General features: G+C 59.2%; 1 protein-coding gene across 7 annotated transcripts; it reads left to right on the top strand.

Moving 5' to 3' along the window:
- The first annotated feature begins 2,255 nt into the window (after positions 1–2,255).
- ZBP1 (Z-DNA binding protein 1) lies at positions 2,256–13,648 on the top strand. 7 transcript variants are annotated; one of them, XR_011430824.1, is made up of 9 exons: positions 2,256–2,559; positions 5,724–5,945; positions 6,562–6,633; positions 7,057–7,230; positions 8,440–8,607; positions 9,778–9,981; positions 10,605–10,784; positions 11,058–11,291; positions 13,339–13,648. XR_011430824.1 is itself a non-coding variant. In XM_023626796.2 (8 exons), the coding sequence occupies exons 1-8, from the start codon at positions 2,526–2,528 to the stop codon at positions 13,497–13,499; spliced, it is 1,266 nt and encodes a 421-aa protein (XP_023482564.2). In that variant the 5' UTR covers positions 2,256–2,525; the 3' UTR covers positions 13,500–13,648. The 7 variants fall into 7 exon arrangements, 4 of the variants coding, with proteins under 4 accessions (XP_023482564.2, XP_005604859.1, XP_023482563.2 ...); XR_011430822.1 differs by lacking the exon at positions 10,605–10,784 and having other exon boundaries at positions 8,443–8,607; positions 11,058–12,170; positions 13,339–13,479; XM_023626796.2 differs by lacking the exon at positions 10,605–10,784 and having other exon boundaries at positions 8,443–8,607.
- Positions 13,649–14,197: the final 549 nt, after the last annotated feature.

Raw genomic sequence — 14,197 nt, 5'->3', positions numbered from 1 at the left:
CCTTGCTCCTTCCTTGGGGGGACAGCAGAGTCTCGTGATGGCAGGGATGGCTAGGTATCTTCCAATATCTGTGGTCCCCTATTTTGAAGTAATAGAAATCTCCGTTTCAGCCGGTGCATGGTGGGCCGGAATAAAGCCCGTCTTCCCCAGACTGCCTTGCAGGTAGGCCAGACCATGAGCCTCGTGGGATGTCGGTGGAATGTGTGTGCAACTTGCAAGTGTTCTTAAAGGGGAGGCACCTGCCCTTCTTCCCTTTCCTCCTTCCTGCTGGAAGGAATGCAGATGGGATGGCTGGGGCTTGAGCAGCCATCCTAGAACATAAGGCCAACCTGGGAACGGAGGCCACAAACTGCAGAGCAACAAGATAGAAGGGGCCTGGGTCTCAACACCATAGACCTGGACCACCTATCAGACTGTTATGGGAGAGGGAAAGAAGTATCTGTATTGTTTAAGCCACTGATATTTGGGGTAAAGACAATCCTTATAGTCAAAATTACCTCGAAAATCTCTTAAATTGAGACGAGAAATACAAGATAATCTAAATCTTTACAAGTGAGAATCCAACTCAGGGTGGTGAGACGCTCACAGCAGGTTCATAGCTTCCGTGAATTCCAGACACGTCACCGAATGCTATGGAAGGTGGAACCCACCCACAGTAAACTGGTCTTTCTCTTTCTTGCTTTTTTTTGGCCTAGTGTCTAAGGCTGTATTGTGGACATGCATCACATCACATTTTCTAACTTACACAAATTTTGTGAGCACCTACTGAGTGTGAGATGGTGTGGTTTTTCTTGTTTATTATCTCCGTTTTATAATTAAAGAAACTGAGGCTCAGAGAGGTAGAAACACACAGCTAGGGAGGAGAAGGGCTGAAGCTCGGATCAGAGTTGCCCTGAAAAAGGCAAAGCAGAACCCTTGTCCGGCGCGTGGCCCTCCGAGCGGTTCCCGCTGCAGGGTCCTGGCACGCCCGAGGGCCAGCGTGGGGACCCCGTGGCTTCAGGACCAGGCCAGGCTGGTGAGCGGGCGCCACCTGGTGGCCACTCCGGGCACAGGCTTCTCCGAGCCAGCTGCCGGGGTTCGGCGGAGCCCCCTCCGAACGCGCCCCCACCGTCTCCCTCAACACCCCCGATTACCCGCATTTAAAGTTAGCATGTTCAGGTCACTAACAGATACACGATTCTGTGCTTTTACATACAAGGACAACAAAAGCATCGTTGTGGTTTCCTGTTGGTACGGAGGGGTCCAACTGGGAACTGTCCAGGATGGGGACGAAATCCCCGGGACGCCCGGCCCCGCCCGCCCCAGAGATTTGGATTTAGTTGGTCTGGGCTGGACAGGGCGTCGGCATGTGTCCTGCTTGCTCTGCAGTGACAGCTTCCAGAGGAGCCTCCTCTGGGACCCATTCCCACGGCTGGACGTGTTCCTGAGCCCCTCCCTTTGCAGAAATGCCCGGCAAGAGTCCCCCAGAGCGAGGACATCGGCAGGCCCTCCCAGGCCTCTGCCGCTGGGACCCTGAGCCTGGGGACTTCTGGGGCTGAGTTCTTGATCCTCTTGGCTGCCTCACCCAAAGCCCTTACCTCTGTGGCCTCAGTTTCCCCTTCTATTACCTGGAAGAGAACACAGGCTCTGTACTGCTCTGGCGTCACTGACCCCTTTGAGAATTTATGAAAGTGAGAGTCGCTTTCCCGGAAACAGGGATATGAGTGCCCACCTGTGCTCACACCCTCGGATGGCCCTGGCAGCTCTGGTCACACTGCTCAGCTGGATTAACCCCTTAGTCCTCACCACGACCTCCTGAGGTAGCTACTTTTGTTAGCCCCCTTTTACAGATGAGGCACAGAGAGGTTAAACAACTTGCCCAAGGTCACACAGCTGGTAAGTGGGGGGGTTGGATCAGAACCCAAGAATCTCTGTGGCCTTGGAGGTGACCTCACCCCACCCCCAGCCTCAATTTCCCCTCCGAGAAAAGAGGCTAGTACCAGCCCCCACCCTGTAGATGGGTCGGGGGACACACGAGATTGGAGAGCACATAATAGATACTCATTAAAGAGAGATGTCTCTTCGACACATACACGATCACAGGGCACCCCCTAGGCATCTCACCTGTGTGTGGGGGTGAGGTGGGCAGGAGTGGGCGCCCAAAGGTTGGGGAAACCCCCTAGCTCCAGAGGATGCTCCGGTCTTGTCAAGCTCAGCTCCTCCCTACTGACGTGTATTTGCAGGCCGGTCCCATCTTGCTCATCAGTTGTGCTTTCAATTCTGTTTCTTTCGAAAGCCACACAGGGAAGTTTCATTTTCTTTTCCTCTAGAAAGCTGATCAGGTCAAGATCACCAGACCTCTATTTCCGGGGTGTGAAAGGCTTACACCCGCCCGGGTGAAGCTGGCTCTCCTTCACAGCTGCCAGAGCCCCAGGCTCAGCCCAGAAAGGACCCCCTGGGCATTGCCCGGCCCACCCGCTCCAGGCCACTGTGGAGGAGCCTGCTGCTGCCCCCCCGTCCCTGGGCTCCTGACCACCGCTGTCAGCATGGCCGAGGGCGCCGCTGAGCCAACCAAAACAGGTACTTTCTTCCTTCCAAGGAATAGGGAGGCTCCCTGTGGGACCCACACTTCTCTTTCTGCTCCTTTCCTTGACCCAGATGACAGCAATGGCAGCAATGCCAGAGTCAGCAGAAGCAAGAAGGGGAAGGAGGGCACAGCGTTGGTCCCAAGGCTTGCTCTGCCCTGGCACCCTGCAACCCACTTTCATGCATTTTGCAACGACGTGCAGCAGCCGGAGCAATGTTTCCATTTTCTGCAAGGGGTCACCGGGGCCTGGAGGTGAAATGACTCAGGCCTCACAGCGGATGCTGGGGTCTGAGCGCCCATCTTCATACTCATTTTGAAAAACAGCAGATGCCGCTTTGATAAGACGCGCGTGTACATGTGTTTCCCCTTGTGGGTTCTTTCCTCAGGTGACACCTTCCTCCTGGCAGTTTCCCGTGAAAGCCAGCCGTGCGCCCAGGGAGCGCTGTGTTCTGGGGGAACCAAAGTGTGGGCTGTGGGCTGGGGCGGTTTTAAATTCTCTTTGTTTTGTTATCATTAGCTAATTTAGTCCTCACCACAATCTTTGAAGTAGCTCCTTTTATCCCCATGTCACAGATGGAGCAACTGAGGCACAGAGAGTTCACACGGCTAATAGGTGGCACAGCTGGGGTCAAACCCAGTAAACCAGTCATCAGAGAACAAAAAGGAGACAAAGAGGGGTGCCAGGCAGGGGTGCAGGGGAGGGCTGCTGGGGAGGGGTTCTGGGGAGGGGTGCAGAGGAGGGGTGCTGGGCAGGGGTGCAGTGGAGGTGTCCTGGGGAGGGTTGCTGGGCAGGGGTGCAGTGGAGGTGTCCTGGGGAGGGTTGCTGGGCAGGGGTGCGGTGGAGGTGTCCTGGGGAGGGTTGCTGGGCAGGGGTGCAGTGGAGGGGTCCTGGGGAGGGGTGCGGTGGAGGGGTCCTGGGGAGGGTTGCTGGGCAGGGGTGCAGTGGAGGGGTCCTGGGGAGGGGTCCTGGGGAGGGGTGCCCAGGTGGGAACTTAGGGAGGGGTCCTGGGAAGGAGTGCCGGGGAGGGGTGTAAGAGAGGGGTGCAGGGGAGGGCTCCTGGGGAGGAGCGCTAGGGAGGGGTGCTGGGGAGGGTGCTGGGCAGGGGTGCTGGGCAGGCTTGCAGGGGAAGGGTCCTGGGGGGGATGCCAGCAGGGCCCACCTCGGGGACCCTGGGCTGGTTCCCAGACTCCTGGTGGACTTCCTCCAAGAGAGACATGCAGGTACCAGTCAAGGGCACTCAGTGACCGAATTTAACTCCTGGGGGGTTTTCCCTTTCCTGACTGACTTGGTGCTTACACTTGGTGCATTGCACAACTCCTCAGCACAGGAGGCCAGCCCCACCCTTCCCTTCCGGTGTGGCTCACCTCTCCACCCCCACCTCTCCTTTGGGTTCAGGGGACTGGAGGAGGAGGGAGTGGAGGAGGCTCCCCCAGGGGCAGGCTTTTCAAGAACCAAAACTCTTCAAGAAAGGCAAAGCCAGGTGTGCCGTCGGTGGGACGGGCATACCCTGGTCCCTGGGTTAGAATCTGGGGGATGATGGGGTAAGTGCCTCTGGGTGTTCCAATCGCACCTCACCTGCACCAGCAAGGATGAAAACCTTCTGACCACAAGGGCGGCCGCAGCGCCTGGCTGTCGAGCCAGATGGGTGAGCCCTCCCCACCAGCACTGCCACCAAGGACCCCGGGAAGCCCTCAAGGCAGGGGACTGGCCTGCTGCCCCGGAAGGGGACCCAGGTCTTGCCAAGAAGGGCCCTGCTGTGCATTTCCTTTGGCGTCCTTGCGGGCAGACATTTCCTGGCCACAGGCGGGGCCGCTCCCCGCAGGGCTCTCAACAGCACCCCAAGCACGCTGACGCCACGTATCTGCCATGTCCTCTCGGCCCCCGGAGAGCAGCTGGCCTGGGCTTGTGGGAACCTGTCCGTCCGGGAGGAGCAGGGGCGGTTCAGAGAGTTCCTCCTTCACCCTCACAAGATCCTGCTTAGGGTGTTAAACTCAGGTGGGGCAACAGAGGCCCAGGAGGCGCCTCCCATCCCTGCTCCGGGTCACCTGGGTAGACGTCTGTCTCAGCAGTGGACAAACCCCTCGCTCACTCATTCATTCAAGTCACTCATTCATTCAAGTGCCATTTCCTGACAACCTACTGTGTGCCCCGCACCGTGCTAGGCCCCGAAGCGACTGCAGTGAACCAGGCCACCACGGCAGGGAGTCCCTGGGGACACTCTGCAGGGGACCCACACACAACACCCCGCCCACCTCGGGCATCAGGACAGCTTCCCAAAGGAGTTGGCGTCTGAGCAAGATCTGGAGGTTGAATAGACATTGGACAGGTGGAGAGGGGGGAAGAGTGTTCCTGACAGAGGGAACAGCATGTGCAGAGGCCCTGGGGCGAGTGGGGCTGGAAGGGGTACAGGTGGGTTGGCACTTGGAGGGGAGTGGAGGGAGACGAAGGCAAGGCAGGCCGGTCGGCAGAACTGGTGCTGGCTGCCAAGTGGCAGATGGACCGCAGGGAACCCAACTGGAGTTGGTGGAATCACTGTCACCCAAGACGGGGACGAGGAATGGGGAGGTGGAGGTGGAGATGAAGGGACTCAAGACAGCCAGAAACAGGATCTCCAGGACTCCGTGCTGGGGCATCAGGGAGAAAGATCCGTTTCTGAATGTCTGCTAGGTTTCCAGCTGGGTGAATGTCGACGCCACTGACGTGGATGGCGAGCCCCCGAGACGAGGAGGATTCTCCGGGGAGCGAGGAGAGGATGGGCGCTCAGAGGCCAACAGGCCTGCCTCCGAGCCCCCACGCACCCCTCCACTCCCTCCTGCTCTCCTGCCGCCCTCACTCCCCTCTGCTTGGAGGAGGCCTGAGACCTGAGCCTCGGAGCAAACATTCCCACTGCCCTTGAGCACTTGCACCAGGCAGAGGACCCTCGGATGGCCTGGGCACCTCCTCTGGCCACCGGCCTGTCCAGCCAAGGTCACTTCTGACCAGCCCACATGCCCCTCACTGAACAGAGGCGTTGTTGGTGGATGTCTGCTCGGGTCTCCGCCCCTCCCTCTGCCTGGGACCCCTCTCTCAGGGGGTCTCCGCGGCCCTGGAGCCTCCAGCCAGGGCTCCATCGTAGGTGCACTCAGTTCTCTCTCGGCCCCTCTCTCCCTCTCCCAGACCTTGAGCAGAAGATCCTGCAGGTGCTGAGGGACGCCGGCTCCCCTGTGAAAGCGATCAAGCTGGCCAAGGAGTGTGGAGTGTCCAAGAAGACACTCAACCGAGTCCTCTACCGGATGAAGACGGAGCTCAAAGTCGACCTCGAAGGCCTGGCGACGTGGCGTCTGGGCAAGGGCGAGACTGGAGGAGCGATCCCCGCAGAGCAGGCCCAGCCCAGCCGGGGTAACCTGCCAGCCGGGGGCGGGGCAGACCCGGCATGGATTTGGGCCTGGGTTCGAGTACGGGCTCTGCCCCTCGGGGGCACATGAGGTCCCCTCATGGTGCCTTGACTCTTCTTTCTGGCTGACGGAGATGACAGTAGGGCTGCATCCTAGGGTTGCAAGAGGATTAGATGCAAAGGGCTCAGCCTGGTGCCAGCACGTAGTAGGTGCAGAGCAAAACATTAATAATAATAACAGAAAATGATAACGATGACAACAATGATAGAGATAATAATGATAGAACGGACAGCATCATGCTAGATCTTCCCTTCCGGTTCAGCAGCTCACAGACCCAAGAGCTTCCAGGGGCCACTGTGGAGTCGGGGGCTCACCCGGCCCACCCACAACCCCGGAGGAGGGCGCACAGCGTCCCTCCCTCTTCCCAGGGAGGCCCATCAGAGGGCAGCCTCCCGGCTGGGGAGGAGCAGGGCAGCATTTGAAGCCAGGTTTATTTACTCTAGAACCTGAGTTTGGAACCCTGTGTGCTGGGGACCACCATCAAGTGGCCACCCTTGTCCGGTAGAGTCCCTGTCCCCTCTCCCGTTCCTCTGCCTCCTGACCCATCTTTCTTTCTCCAGCAGAGAGACCCCTGCAGGAAGCGGCTGCAACTCCAGAGAACCGTGCCTCTCAGCTCGGTGAACGGCGTCTGCGTAAGCGCCCTGGTTTCCTTCCAGCTCCTGGGATACGGGGCCCACTTCCTCCGCCCCCGAACTCTGTGGCCACTTGAGATGTTACGAGTGTTCAGGGGTCACCTGCCCCCACTGAGAAGTTCCCACAAAGTGTTAGAGGCAAGATCAGTGTTCACAGTGGAAGAAGTTAAATGGCTGAGAACTCTCTGCTCAGCAGTCGACGTTCATTGTGCGCTGGCCTCGTGCCCGGCACTGCTGGGAGCACTTTCGGTACATCCCTGATGCGCAGAACAACCCCTGCGGGCACGGTTATTACGCCATTTTACACATGAGGGCCCTGCGCGCTGACGGGCTGGGTCTGTCCCAGGCCGCACAGCTAGTGAGCAGAGGAGAAAATTCAAGCTCTGGGGGTCCTCCTTAACCACCCACCACCCTGCCTTGCAGAGGAAATGATCTACAACTTTCTGAAAGCCGATGGGCCCCATAAGGCCTTGACCATCACGAAAGCCCTGGGATTAGAGACAAAAAAAGAAGTCAACCACAACTTGTATGACATGGAGCGCAAACACCTCCTGCACCATGACACGAATTTAGATGTGTGGGCAGTTTATCGACCAGGTAGGCCCTTGCTTGCTGCCCACACCTGGACAGGGCAGAGGGGCAGAGCTGTGACGAGAAACCACAATGCCTGACACTTGGTCCTTGCTGGGTGCCCTGATAAACACTTGGCCTGCTTCTGCTGGCCAGGCCCTCCCGGAAGCTTGCAGTGGACTTGCTGACCTGTCATTGGAAGGGGGTTCCAGAAGGGAGGGACGTGCTGGCAGGAGTAACCAGGGAGGGCTTCCTGGAGGTGTCGCTTGAGGCTGCAGTTGCAGAAGGCAGGGGGCTGGGAGGGGAGGTGGCCCCGGGGTGCAGGTTTGCTGACAATTTCTGTAAGCTCTTTACCCCACTTGGAGTGTGAAAGTTGCTGGGAGGGAAGGTCAGGCTGGGCTCAGAAGCCCGCAGGGCGGAGGCCCACTCAGGGCCAACGTGCCCATTAGGTGAGGCAGCTGCAGGGCCTGGAGCCCACAGTTCTTTCGGGGGTCCACGGAAATGATCTAATTTCTCTTAAAACTCGAAGACACAATGAATATTATAATAAGAATGAATAGCTAAAATGACTCTAGGCTAGATTCTATTTCTCTTTATCAACACAGTCATAAAATGTCATTTTAAATATTTTTTTATGGAGGAAGGGGCCCACAAAGTCACAAGAGCTGAGGGCCCACGAAGGGGGAACATGGCTCCCTGTAGGGAGTTGGCCAAGCCCCGGCAGGTGCCTCCCTACCCTACATGGGGCCGACGCCCCTGCTCACGGGGCCCAAAGTGTCTCAGCATCCTAGGGATGAGCACGTGACAGCGGCTGGATTTTAAATGCTGATGAGAGATTGAGATTCTTAAAAATGCCGTGTGAGCCAAACAAAGCTTATCTGGTGTCCAGAAGCAGCCCGCGGACGGCGCCCTGCAGGGCCCACTGGAGGAAGAGGCCCAGCTCTTGGGGGTCAGGGCCCAGGGGCCTCGCAGGGAGGGGCAGACGGTGGGTGAGCCGCAAGGCTCCCTCGATGCTCCGGGTGGCAGGGGATGCACAAGTAGAGTGACCCCGGTGGCGATGTCCAAGCCGGGCCCTCGGAGATGCCTGTGGCGTTTGGCTGCCCTTGGACCCACTGACTTAGCACCCCAGGGCGGGCGTCTGGGGATCTGTGTTTTAACAAGATGCTGCCAGCTGGTATTCGGAGCCCCTGATCCCTAGAGAGGTGCGAAGGGATCAAGTGGAATATTATTTTGCAGAAGATTCTGGAAGAAGAAATCAGCCCACCACAGTTATTTACCAGCAAAATCCCGTCACCATGATCTGTCAGAATGGACCAAACAGCCAAATTTCCATCCAGAATTCTGAAGGCATCCAGATTGGACATGGGAATACCATGGTGAAACAAATGGCCTCTGGGGAGAACGGTGAGTCCCCTGAGAGACACCCAGCTCAGGGACCCCTAGGGGTCACTGGTACCATCGGGGGGGCGGGCAGGGAGTGGGGGGCGTTCAACCCTCCAAAGAGAAAGAGCTGTTCTCAGATCTCCGAAGTCCTCCTTTGTGGCCCACCTTAGGATGAGGAAGTCTTTCTTTGCATCTGGATCAAACCTTCCCTGCTTTCCTTTCATTCAAATACCTTTTCCTTACTTTCAATGGGACCAGATATTTTTTCATAAGAAACAACTCATTTCACTCTCCCTCGGTGGACTGTCACAGGAGGTCCTTGTAGTATTTTATTTGTCCTGAGACACTAGTTTGTCACACATTTTAACATCTCCGAAACCGGGATGCATCTTACCAGTGGCAACCTAGTTCTGATGAAATACCTCCTGCACGTGAGCCCTTGCCCCACGCCAGGCACTGTGGCGAGAGGGTCAGGGCCACCTGTGTCCAGCCGGGGGACCCAGGAGTTAGGGTCTCAGCCTAGAAGTTAGGACACTCTGTGACCTCAGGAGAGCCCTTCCCCACTCTGGGGCTCCGTTTCCCCAACTACGAAATGAGGAGCTTTGCTCTAGAGTCTAGCTGCGCCCTTCCCTGACTCCAGTCCTCGGAGCCCCCCTTCCCAATTGTGGCCATGCCTGTGTCTGATTATTTACTTACTGTTGTTAAATGGTTTACCTTTTTATTCTACTCAAATTTATTTTAAACTTTTATAGCATTACTTTGACTTGAAAACCAGGAAGGTCACCACAAAAATAAATGCTGAGAAAATAAAACCCTGTCGGAGGCCCTGGGTGCTGGGGTGTTGAGGGACCTTAAAGATACGGTAACCCCAAAGGGGACTTTCTCCAGATGAGCCCAGAGGACTGAGAACATCTGGGAAGCAGAGGACGCTCATGTTTGGGTTTTCGAGTGCCCCAGGGACACCCCAGCCCACCTGGAGTCGTAAAAACCTGGGGAACCCCGTGCACCTGTTCTACTGGGTCCACCTGTTCTTTAGTCCTGAGCTGGAAATAAGCATTCCCAGTCCACGGGTGTCCAGGGAGAATTCAGAGGCCTGTCCCCTCTGTCCAGCCAGAGCTTAGGTGCGTGTAGGCAGGGGGCAGGGAGTCAGAGTGTGGAGGACAGAGGTCATGTTGCTGTGTCCCCTGCCAGGTTCCACGGCTCCCCTCCACCTCCCACCAACAGCACCAGCTGATCCCTCAGCTCAGGGTCTCCCGGCTGGAGCCTGGGGCCCCCAGGACATCCACCTGGAGGAGTCTGTGCTCAGACGGGTGCAAATGGGACACGGCAACGAGATGAACTCTCCCAGCGCCCCGGCTGAGGGACCTGCCCGCAGCCCCTTCGGCAGCCACCCAGGTAATGGGCTCACAAGGCCAGACCCGCCCTTACCCCACCCATTCAGCTAGTCGCTGGGTGGAACTTGAGCCAGGCTTTGCAGGGAGAGGCATGATGGGAAATTCCTTTCCTTCTACCAGAGGCTGTACCACAGAGTGGAGCAGGTGGGGCTTTTAGAGTTAGCACCTGGGGTTCCCATCCCCTACTACCCGCCCCCCCAGGGAGCCTCAGTGTCCTCGTCTGCACAGTGGACATGGGGAAGCAGAGGCTGGGTCAGCTGAAGTGGGGACAGAGGACATGGCCAGGCTGGAATGGCATCTAAGGAGGCAGGAGGACAGGAGCCACCTAAGTGGAGCGCCTGATGCCCTCCTGAGTGCTGTGACCAGTGAGCACAGGGCCTGGGTCGCACCCTCCCCGGGCACTGGCCATCCCGAGACAGGCCAGGGAGGAAGACAGCAGAGAGGCCTGAGAGGGAGGGGGCAGCTGGGGATGCCAGGAGCTGAGTTTCCAGAAGACAGGACACCAGTGAGGTGGGGGGAGTTCCACGAGGTCCAGCGGCAAGGGGTCGGTGGCAACCTGAGGGGACAGAAAGAGCGTGGGGTGTGGAGGAGGCGAGACTGAATGTGGACAACTCTTTTCCCAAGTGGGGTGGGAGAGGCAGGAGCGAGATGCCGGGGCTGGGGACCCAGCTGGGGACCACGTGAAGACTTTAACCAGAGATGGAGCCTGCGTTCCAGGGCTGCTGGGAAGCAGACAGCAGAGACGAGCAGGAGGCAGCAGGAGGAGGGAGAGACTGAGTCCCAGGGGAGGACACTGAGGACCAGGTCGGCTGTGCTGGGCTGCAGGAGGAGGCGGGACCCGAGCTGGCAGACCAGGGTGGTGGTGGTGGGGCAGAGAGAGCCGGCATCCCAGGCAGAGGTGTGTGCAGAGGCAGGAAAGTCTCACTAAAGAGCAGGGCGTGGGCCACTGGGGGGATGCTGGGGGAAGACAGTGGGCCATGGAGGACTTGAAAGCCAGGCTGGGGGTCACGGCTCCGGGGCCACCATCCAGCTGCTCACACGCCCCTGCTGGCATCTCTCTCTTTGGCTGTCCCACAGTCTCTGCCACCTCTGCCGGCCCAGAAACTGTGTTCGAAACGCAAATGCCCGAACCAGGCCCCCATCCCAGGGGGGACGTGGTCCAGAGAGTCCACATCAGTTCGTGCTTCCTTGAGGACACCACCATCGGCAACAACAACAGGATGACTGTCAGCCCAGGTGCGGCGGGTCCAGGAGGAGTCACAGGACCTGGGGACAGCAGGTGGGGCCCTGGGGAGCCTGGAGAGGACACAGGTGAGCCTGGGCCGGGTGGGGCTCCTGCGCGTTCTCTCTCTCTCTCTTTCCTTCTTTCCTCCTGTCTGTCTCTCTCTTTCTTCCATCTACCTTCCCTCCTGCCTTCCTGCCGTCTTTCCTTCATTCACGAGTCCCCGTCGCCCAGGGTCTGGGGGCAAAGAGCAGAGCTCTGGAGTTCGAATGCGTGAGGTCAGGTCTTTCCAGCCGAGCCACCTGCCCCGTCCCCTAGCTCTCTGGGCCTGTTTCCCCGTCAGTAGGAGGAGGATAAGAGCCTGTTGCTCCGTCGGTTGTGGGCAGGACCCGGCGAGCTCTGCAGACCAGCCTCAGACGCCATGAAGGGCCATCCTCCTCATCCCTCTAGGCCTCGAGAAGGGCGCCGGGCTGCTGCAGCAAACAGGGCTCCCACTCAGGACAGGCTGCACCGTGCAGCAAAGACCCCGAACAGTGGCTCCCACCTGCTCGAGGCTCAGGTCTCACTCAAGGGGGGCCCACAGGCTGGCGGTGGGTGCAGACCCCAGGTGCTTTGACCTCAGCGCTCGGCCGTCCCATGGGCTCTGTCCCCATCTGTGGGGAGAGTGGCTCCGGAGGGCCAGCCTTCCTCTTCGACCAAGCACACCCGCCGCTCCCAGGCTCCACCCAAGGGCCTGGCTTGGCTGCAAGGGGGGCTGGGAAATGTCACGTGAGCCCAGCTGAGACTCAGGGGAGGAGGCCACTGCCGACAGGAAGAAGAGGAGATGGGACACTGGTCCAGTTAGCAGCCCGGCCACAGCTCCTGTCCCCAGAGGCTTGACGGCCCGCTTGCAGAGCCAGGCGATTCCACTTTGCACAGATGAGGCTCCTGACGCAGCCGGCAGGCACAGCTTCAGAGCAAGGCGGGCGGTGGGGGTGGTTCACCCAGCGGGCGGACAAGTGTGGGCGGCAGGTGGGAACGGCATGCTGGGCTGGGCAGGGGTGTGTGCTCCAGCGGGGAGAGCAGAGGCCAGCACAGCTCCGGGCCGCAGTGAGGACCTCAGAGTCCATGCGAAGGCCCTGGGGAGCCAAAGAGGGACTTTGAGCTGGAGTGGGCTGTGATGAGGAGTCTGCTTCAGTGTGAAGACAGGATGAGAAGGAGTTCAGCTCCTAGACTTTCTGGGATTTAGACCGAGGAATTGCGATGGTGCCACCAATGCCTAGGAAGCCGGGACTGGCTGGAGGCTGGGGACTCGCCAGCATCCACCAGCCAGTGCCTGAAGCCCCCTTGGACACTTGTCCTGGACATCGAGAGGGTCCTCTCATCCAGATGGCCGTGTCCCAGATGGCCCAGCACAGCAGGGCACTCAGGCTCCGCTCTCGCCTCCAATGCCCCCTCACCTGGAGATACAGCCGTGAGCAAAACAGACACAGTGCCCGCAGGGGAGGCCAGAGTCCAGTAAGGAATAGAGGGAGCTCAGGAAGCAATCCAGCATTTCAGAAAGACCAGCGTTGTAAAAAAACCAATAAACTCGGAGGAGGGATGGGTAGTGGCCACGGTGAGGGAGGAGCTGCTTTAGCCAGACAGTCAGAGAGGGCTCCTGGAGGAGGTGACGTCTGAGCTGAGCTGAGGGGAGGAAGGAGCCACCTGGCAGGTGGAGGGAACAGCAAGTGCAGGGGCCTCGCGGTGCTCATGCTCAGAGTCGGGCGCAGGGGCCTAGGGAGCAGGAGGGGGCAGGTCGGATGAGCAAGGGCCCGTCTCTCAGAGCATGGAATGCCAGAGGAAAAGTCCGGATCTTACCTGAAGGGAGCTGGGAGCCCTGAGGCTCTGAGCTGGGGCATCATGATGTGCGGCACGATTTAAAAGTCTCACCGAGCCAGACGCAGACAGCAAACGGGGCCCTAGTGGAAGCAGGGAGCTACTGCAATGGTCTGGGCAAGAAGGAACAGGCGCCTTGGGGCTGGGGACACAAGGCCAGTCGACCTGGCAAGCCTGTGGCCGGGAGAGTGGCCTCAGTCCCCAGTGAACCAAATCGCCTTGGTTATTCAAGGTGAGGCGGCTCACGTGTTCCTTTGGCGACATCTTCTGTTCCCCCAGATCCTGCGCCCTCCGGAGGTGAGCGCCCTGGTGACGCAGGTCGTGCCGCCCCTGTCAGCTTTTCCACGCTCATCTGCCAGCTAGAAGCTGCGGCTCTTGAAAGCAGGGGTCCCGAAACCGAAACCAAAACCAAAACCAAAACTGAAGAAGACGACTGCTGAGTGGGGAGCCCTGGGCGGGTCCGGGGAGGTGGGCCCGGAACAGATAGGGGCGGGGTTGGGGGTGGGAGGGTTTTGAGGGGGTTGCGGGGGTGGGAAGCGCGCAGCCCTGGGGCCCGTGCTGTCTTGTGCTCCATAAACCTCCTGTTTGACCTGCTCGCCTCCTGACACATGGCCAGCGTGAGCCAGCGTTTGGGCCGGGCCTGGCGTGGGGCTGGGCGAGGGCAGGGCCTGCTGGTGGCCAGGGCCAGCCGACAGGGGTCACCTTGGGGACCCTCAGGGTGTGGAGAGGAGGTGGGCTGACCTCCTGGGTGGCCCAGGCCACTGTCCCCACTTCCTCCCGGGTCTGCCTCCCACCGTGGCGCCTGCTCTCAACTCCTCACTCAGGACCTAGCTTCCTCAAGGCCCATCACGGCCGCCTGACTGCTTTGTCACCTGACCTTTCTGGAACTTTCCTGCCTCAGCCTTGATCTCTCAGGTTTTCTTGGCTGAACTTCCAGGGGACAAATCCCTGCCCTCCACGCCCCAGTGGAAGTCACTGGCCAGCCCGTGGTCAGGTGACCTCAGCTGGCCAATCGTTGGGGGATGTTTGTCAGAGGCCAGATGTGGCGCTCACGGGGCTGAGTTCCCTTGGAGGGGGTGTAGGCACCGCAGCATTTCCAGAACCAAGGAGTGGGGTGGGGACCGGGGGTCACTTGGGG

This window comes from Equus caballus, chromosome 22, assembly GCF_041296265.1.
Source record: "Equus caballus isolate H_3958 breed thoroughbred chromosome 22, TB-T2T, whole genome shotgun sequence".
Classification (NCBI taxonomy): domain Eukaryota; kingdom Metazoa; phylum Chordata; class Mammalia; order Perissodactyla; family Equidae; genus Equus; species Equus caballus.
Note: the sequence above shows the minus strand (reverse complement) of the source record. Positions and strands in the feature narration are given on the sequence as shown.

What these genes read in the sequence shown, in the direction of transcription:
- ZBP1 (XM_005604802.4), top strand. Translation starts at nt 2,526, where the DNA reads ATGGCCGAGGGCGCCGCTGAGCCAACCAAAACAG. An exon ending in GCTCGGTGAACGGCGTCTGC is followed by an intron (nt 6,634 to 7,056) that starts GTAAGCGCCCTG and finishes CCTGCCTTGCAG; the next exon opens with AGGAAATGATCTACAACTTT. An exon ending in AATGGCCTCTGGGGAGAACG is followed by an intron (nt 8,608 to 9,777) that starts GTGAGTCCCCTG and finishes GTCCCCTGCCAG; the next exon opens with GTTCCACGGCTCCCCTCCAC.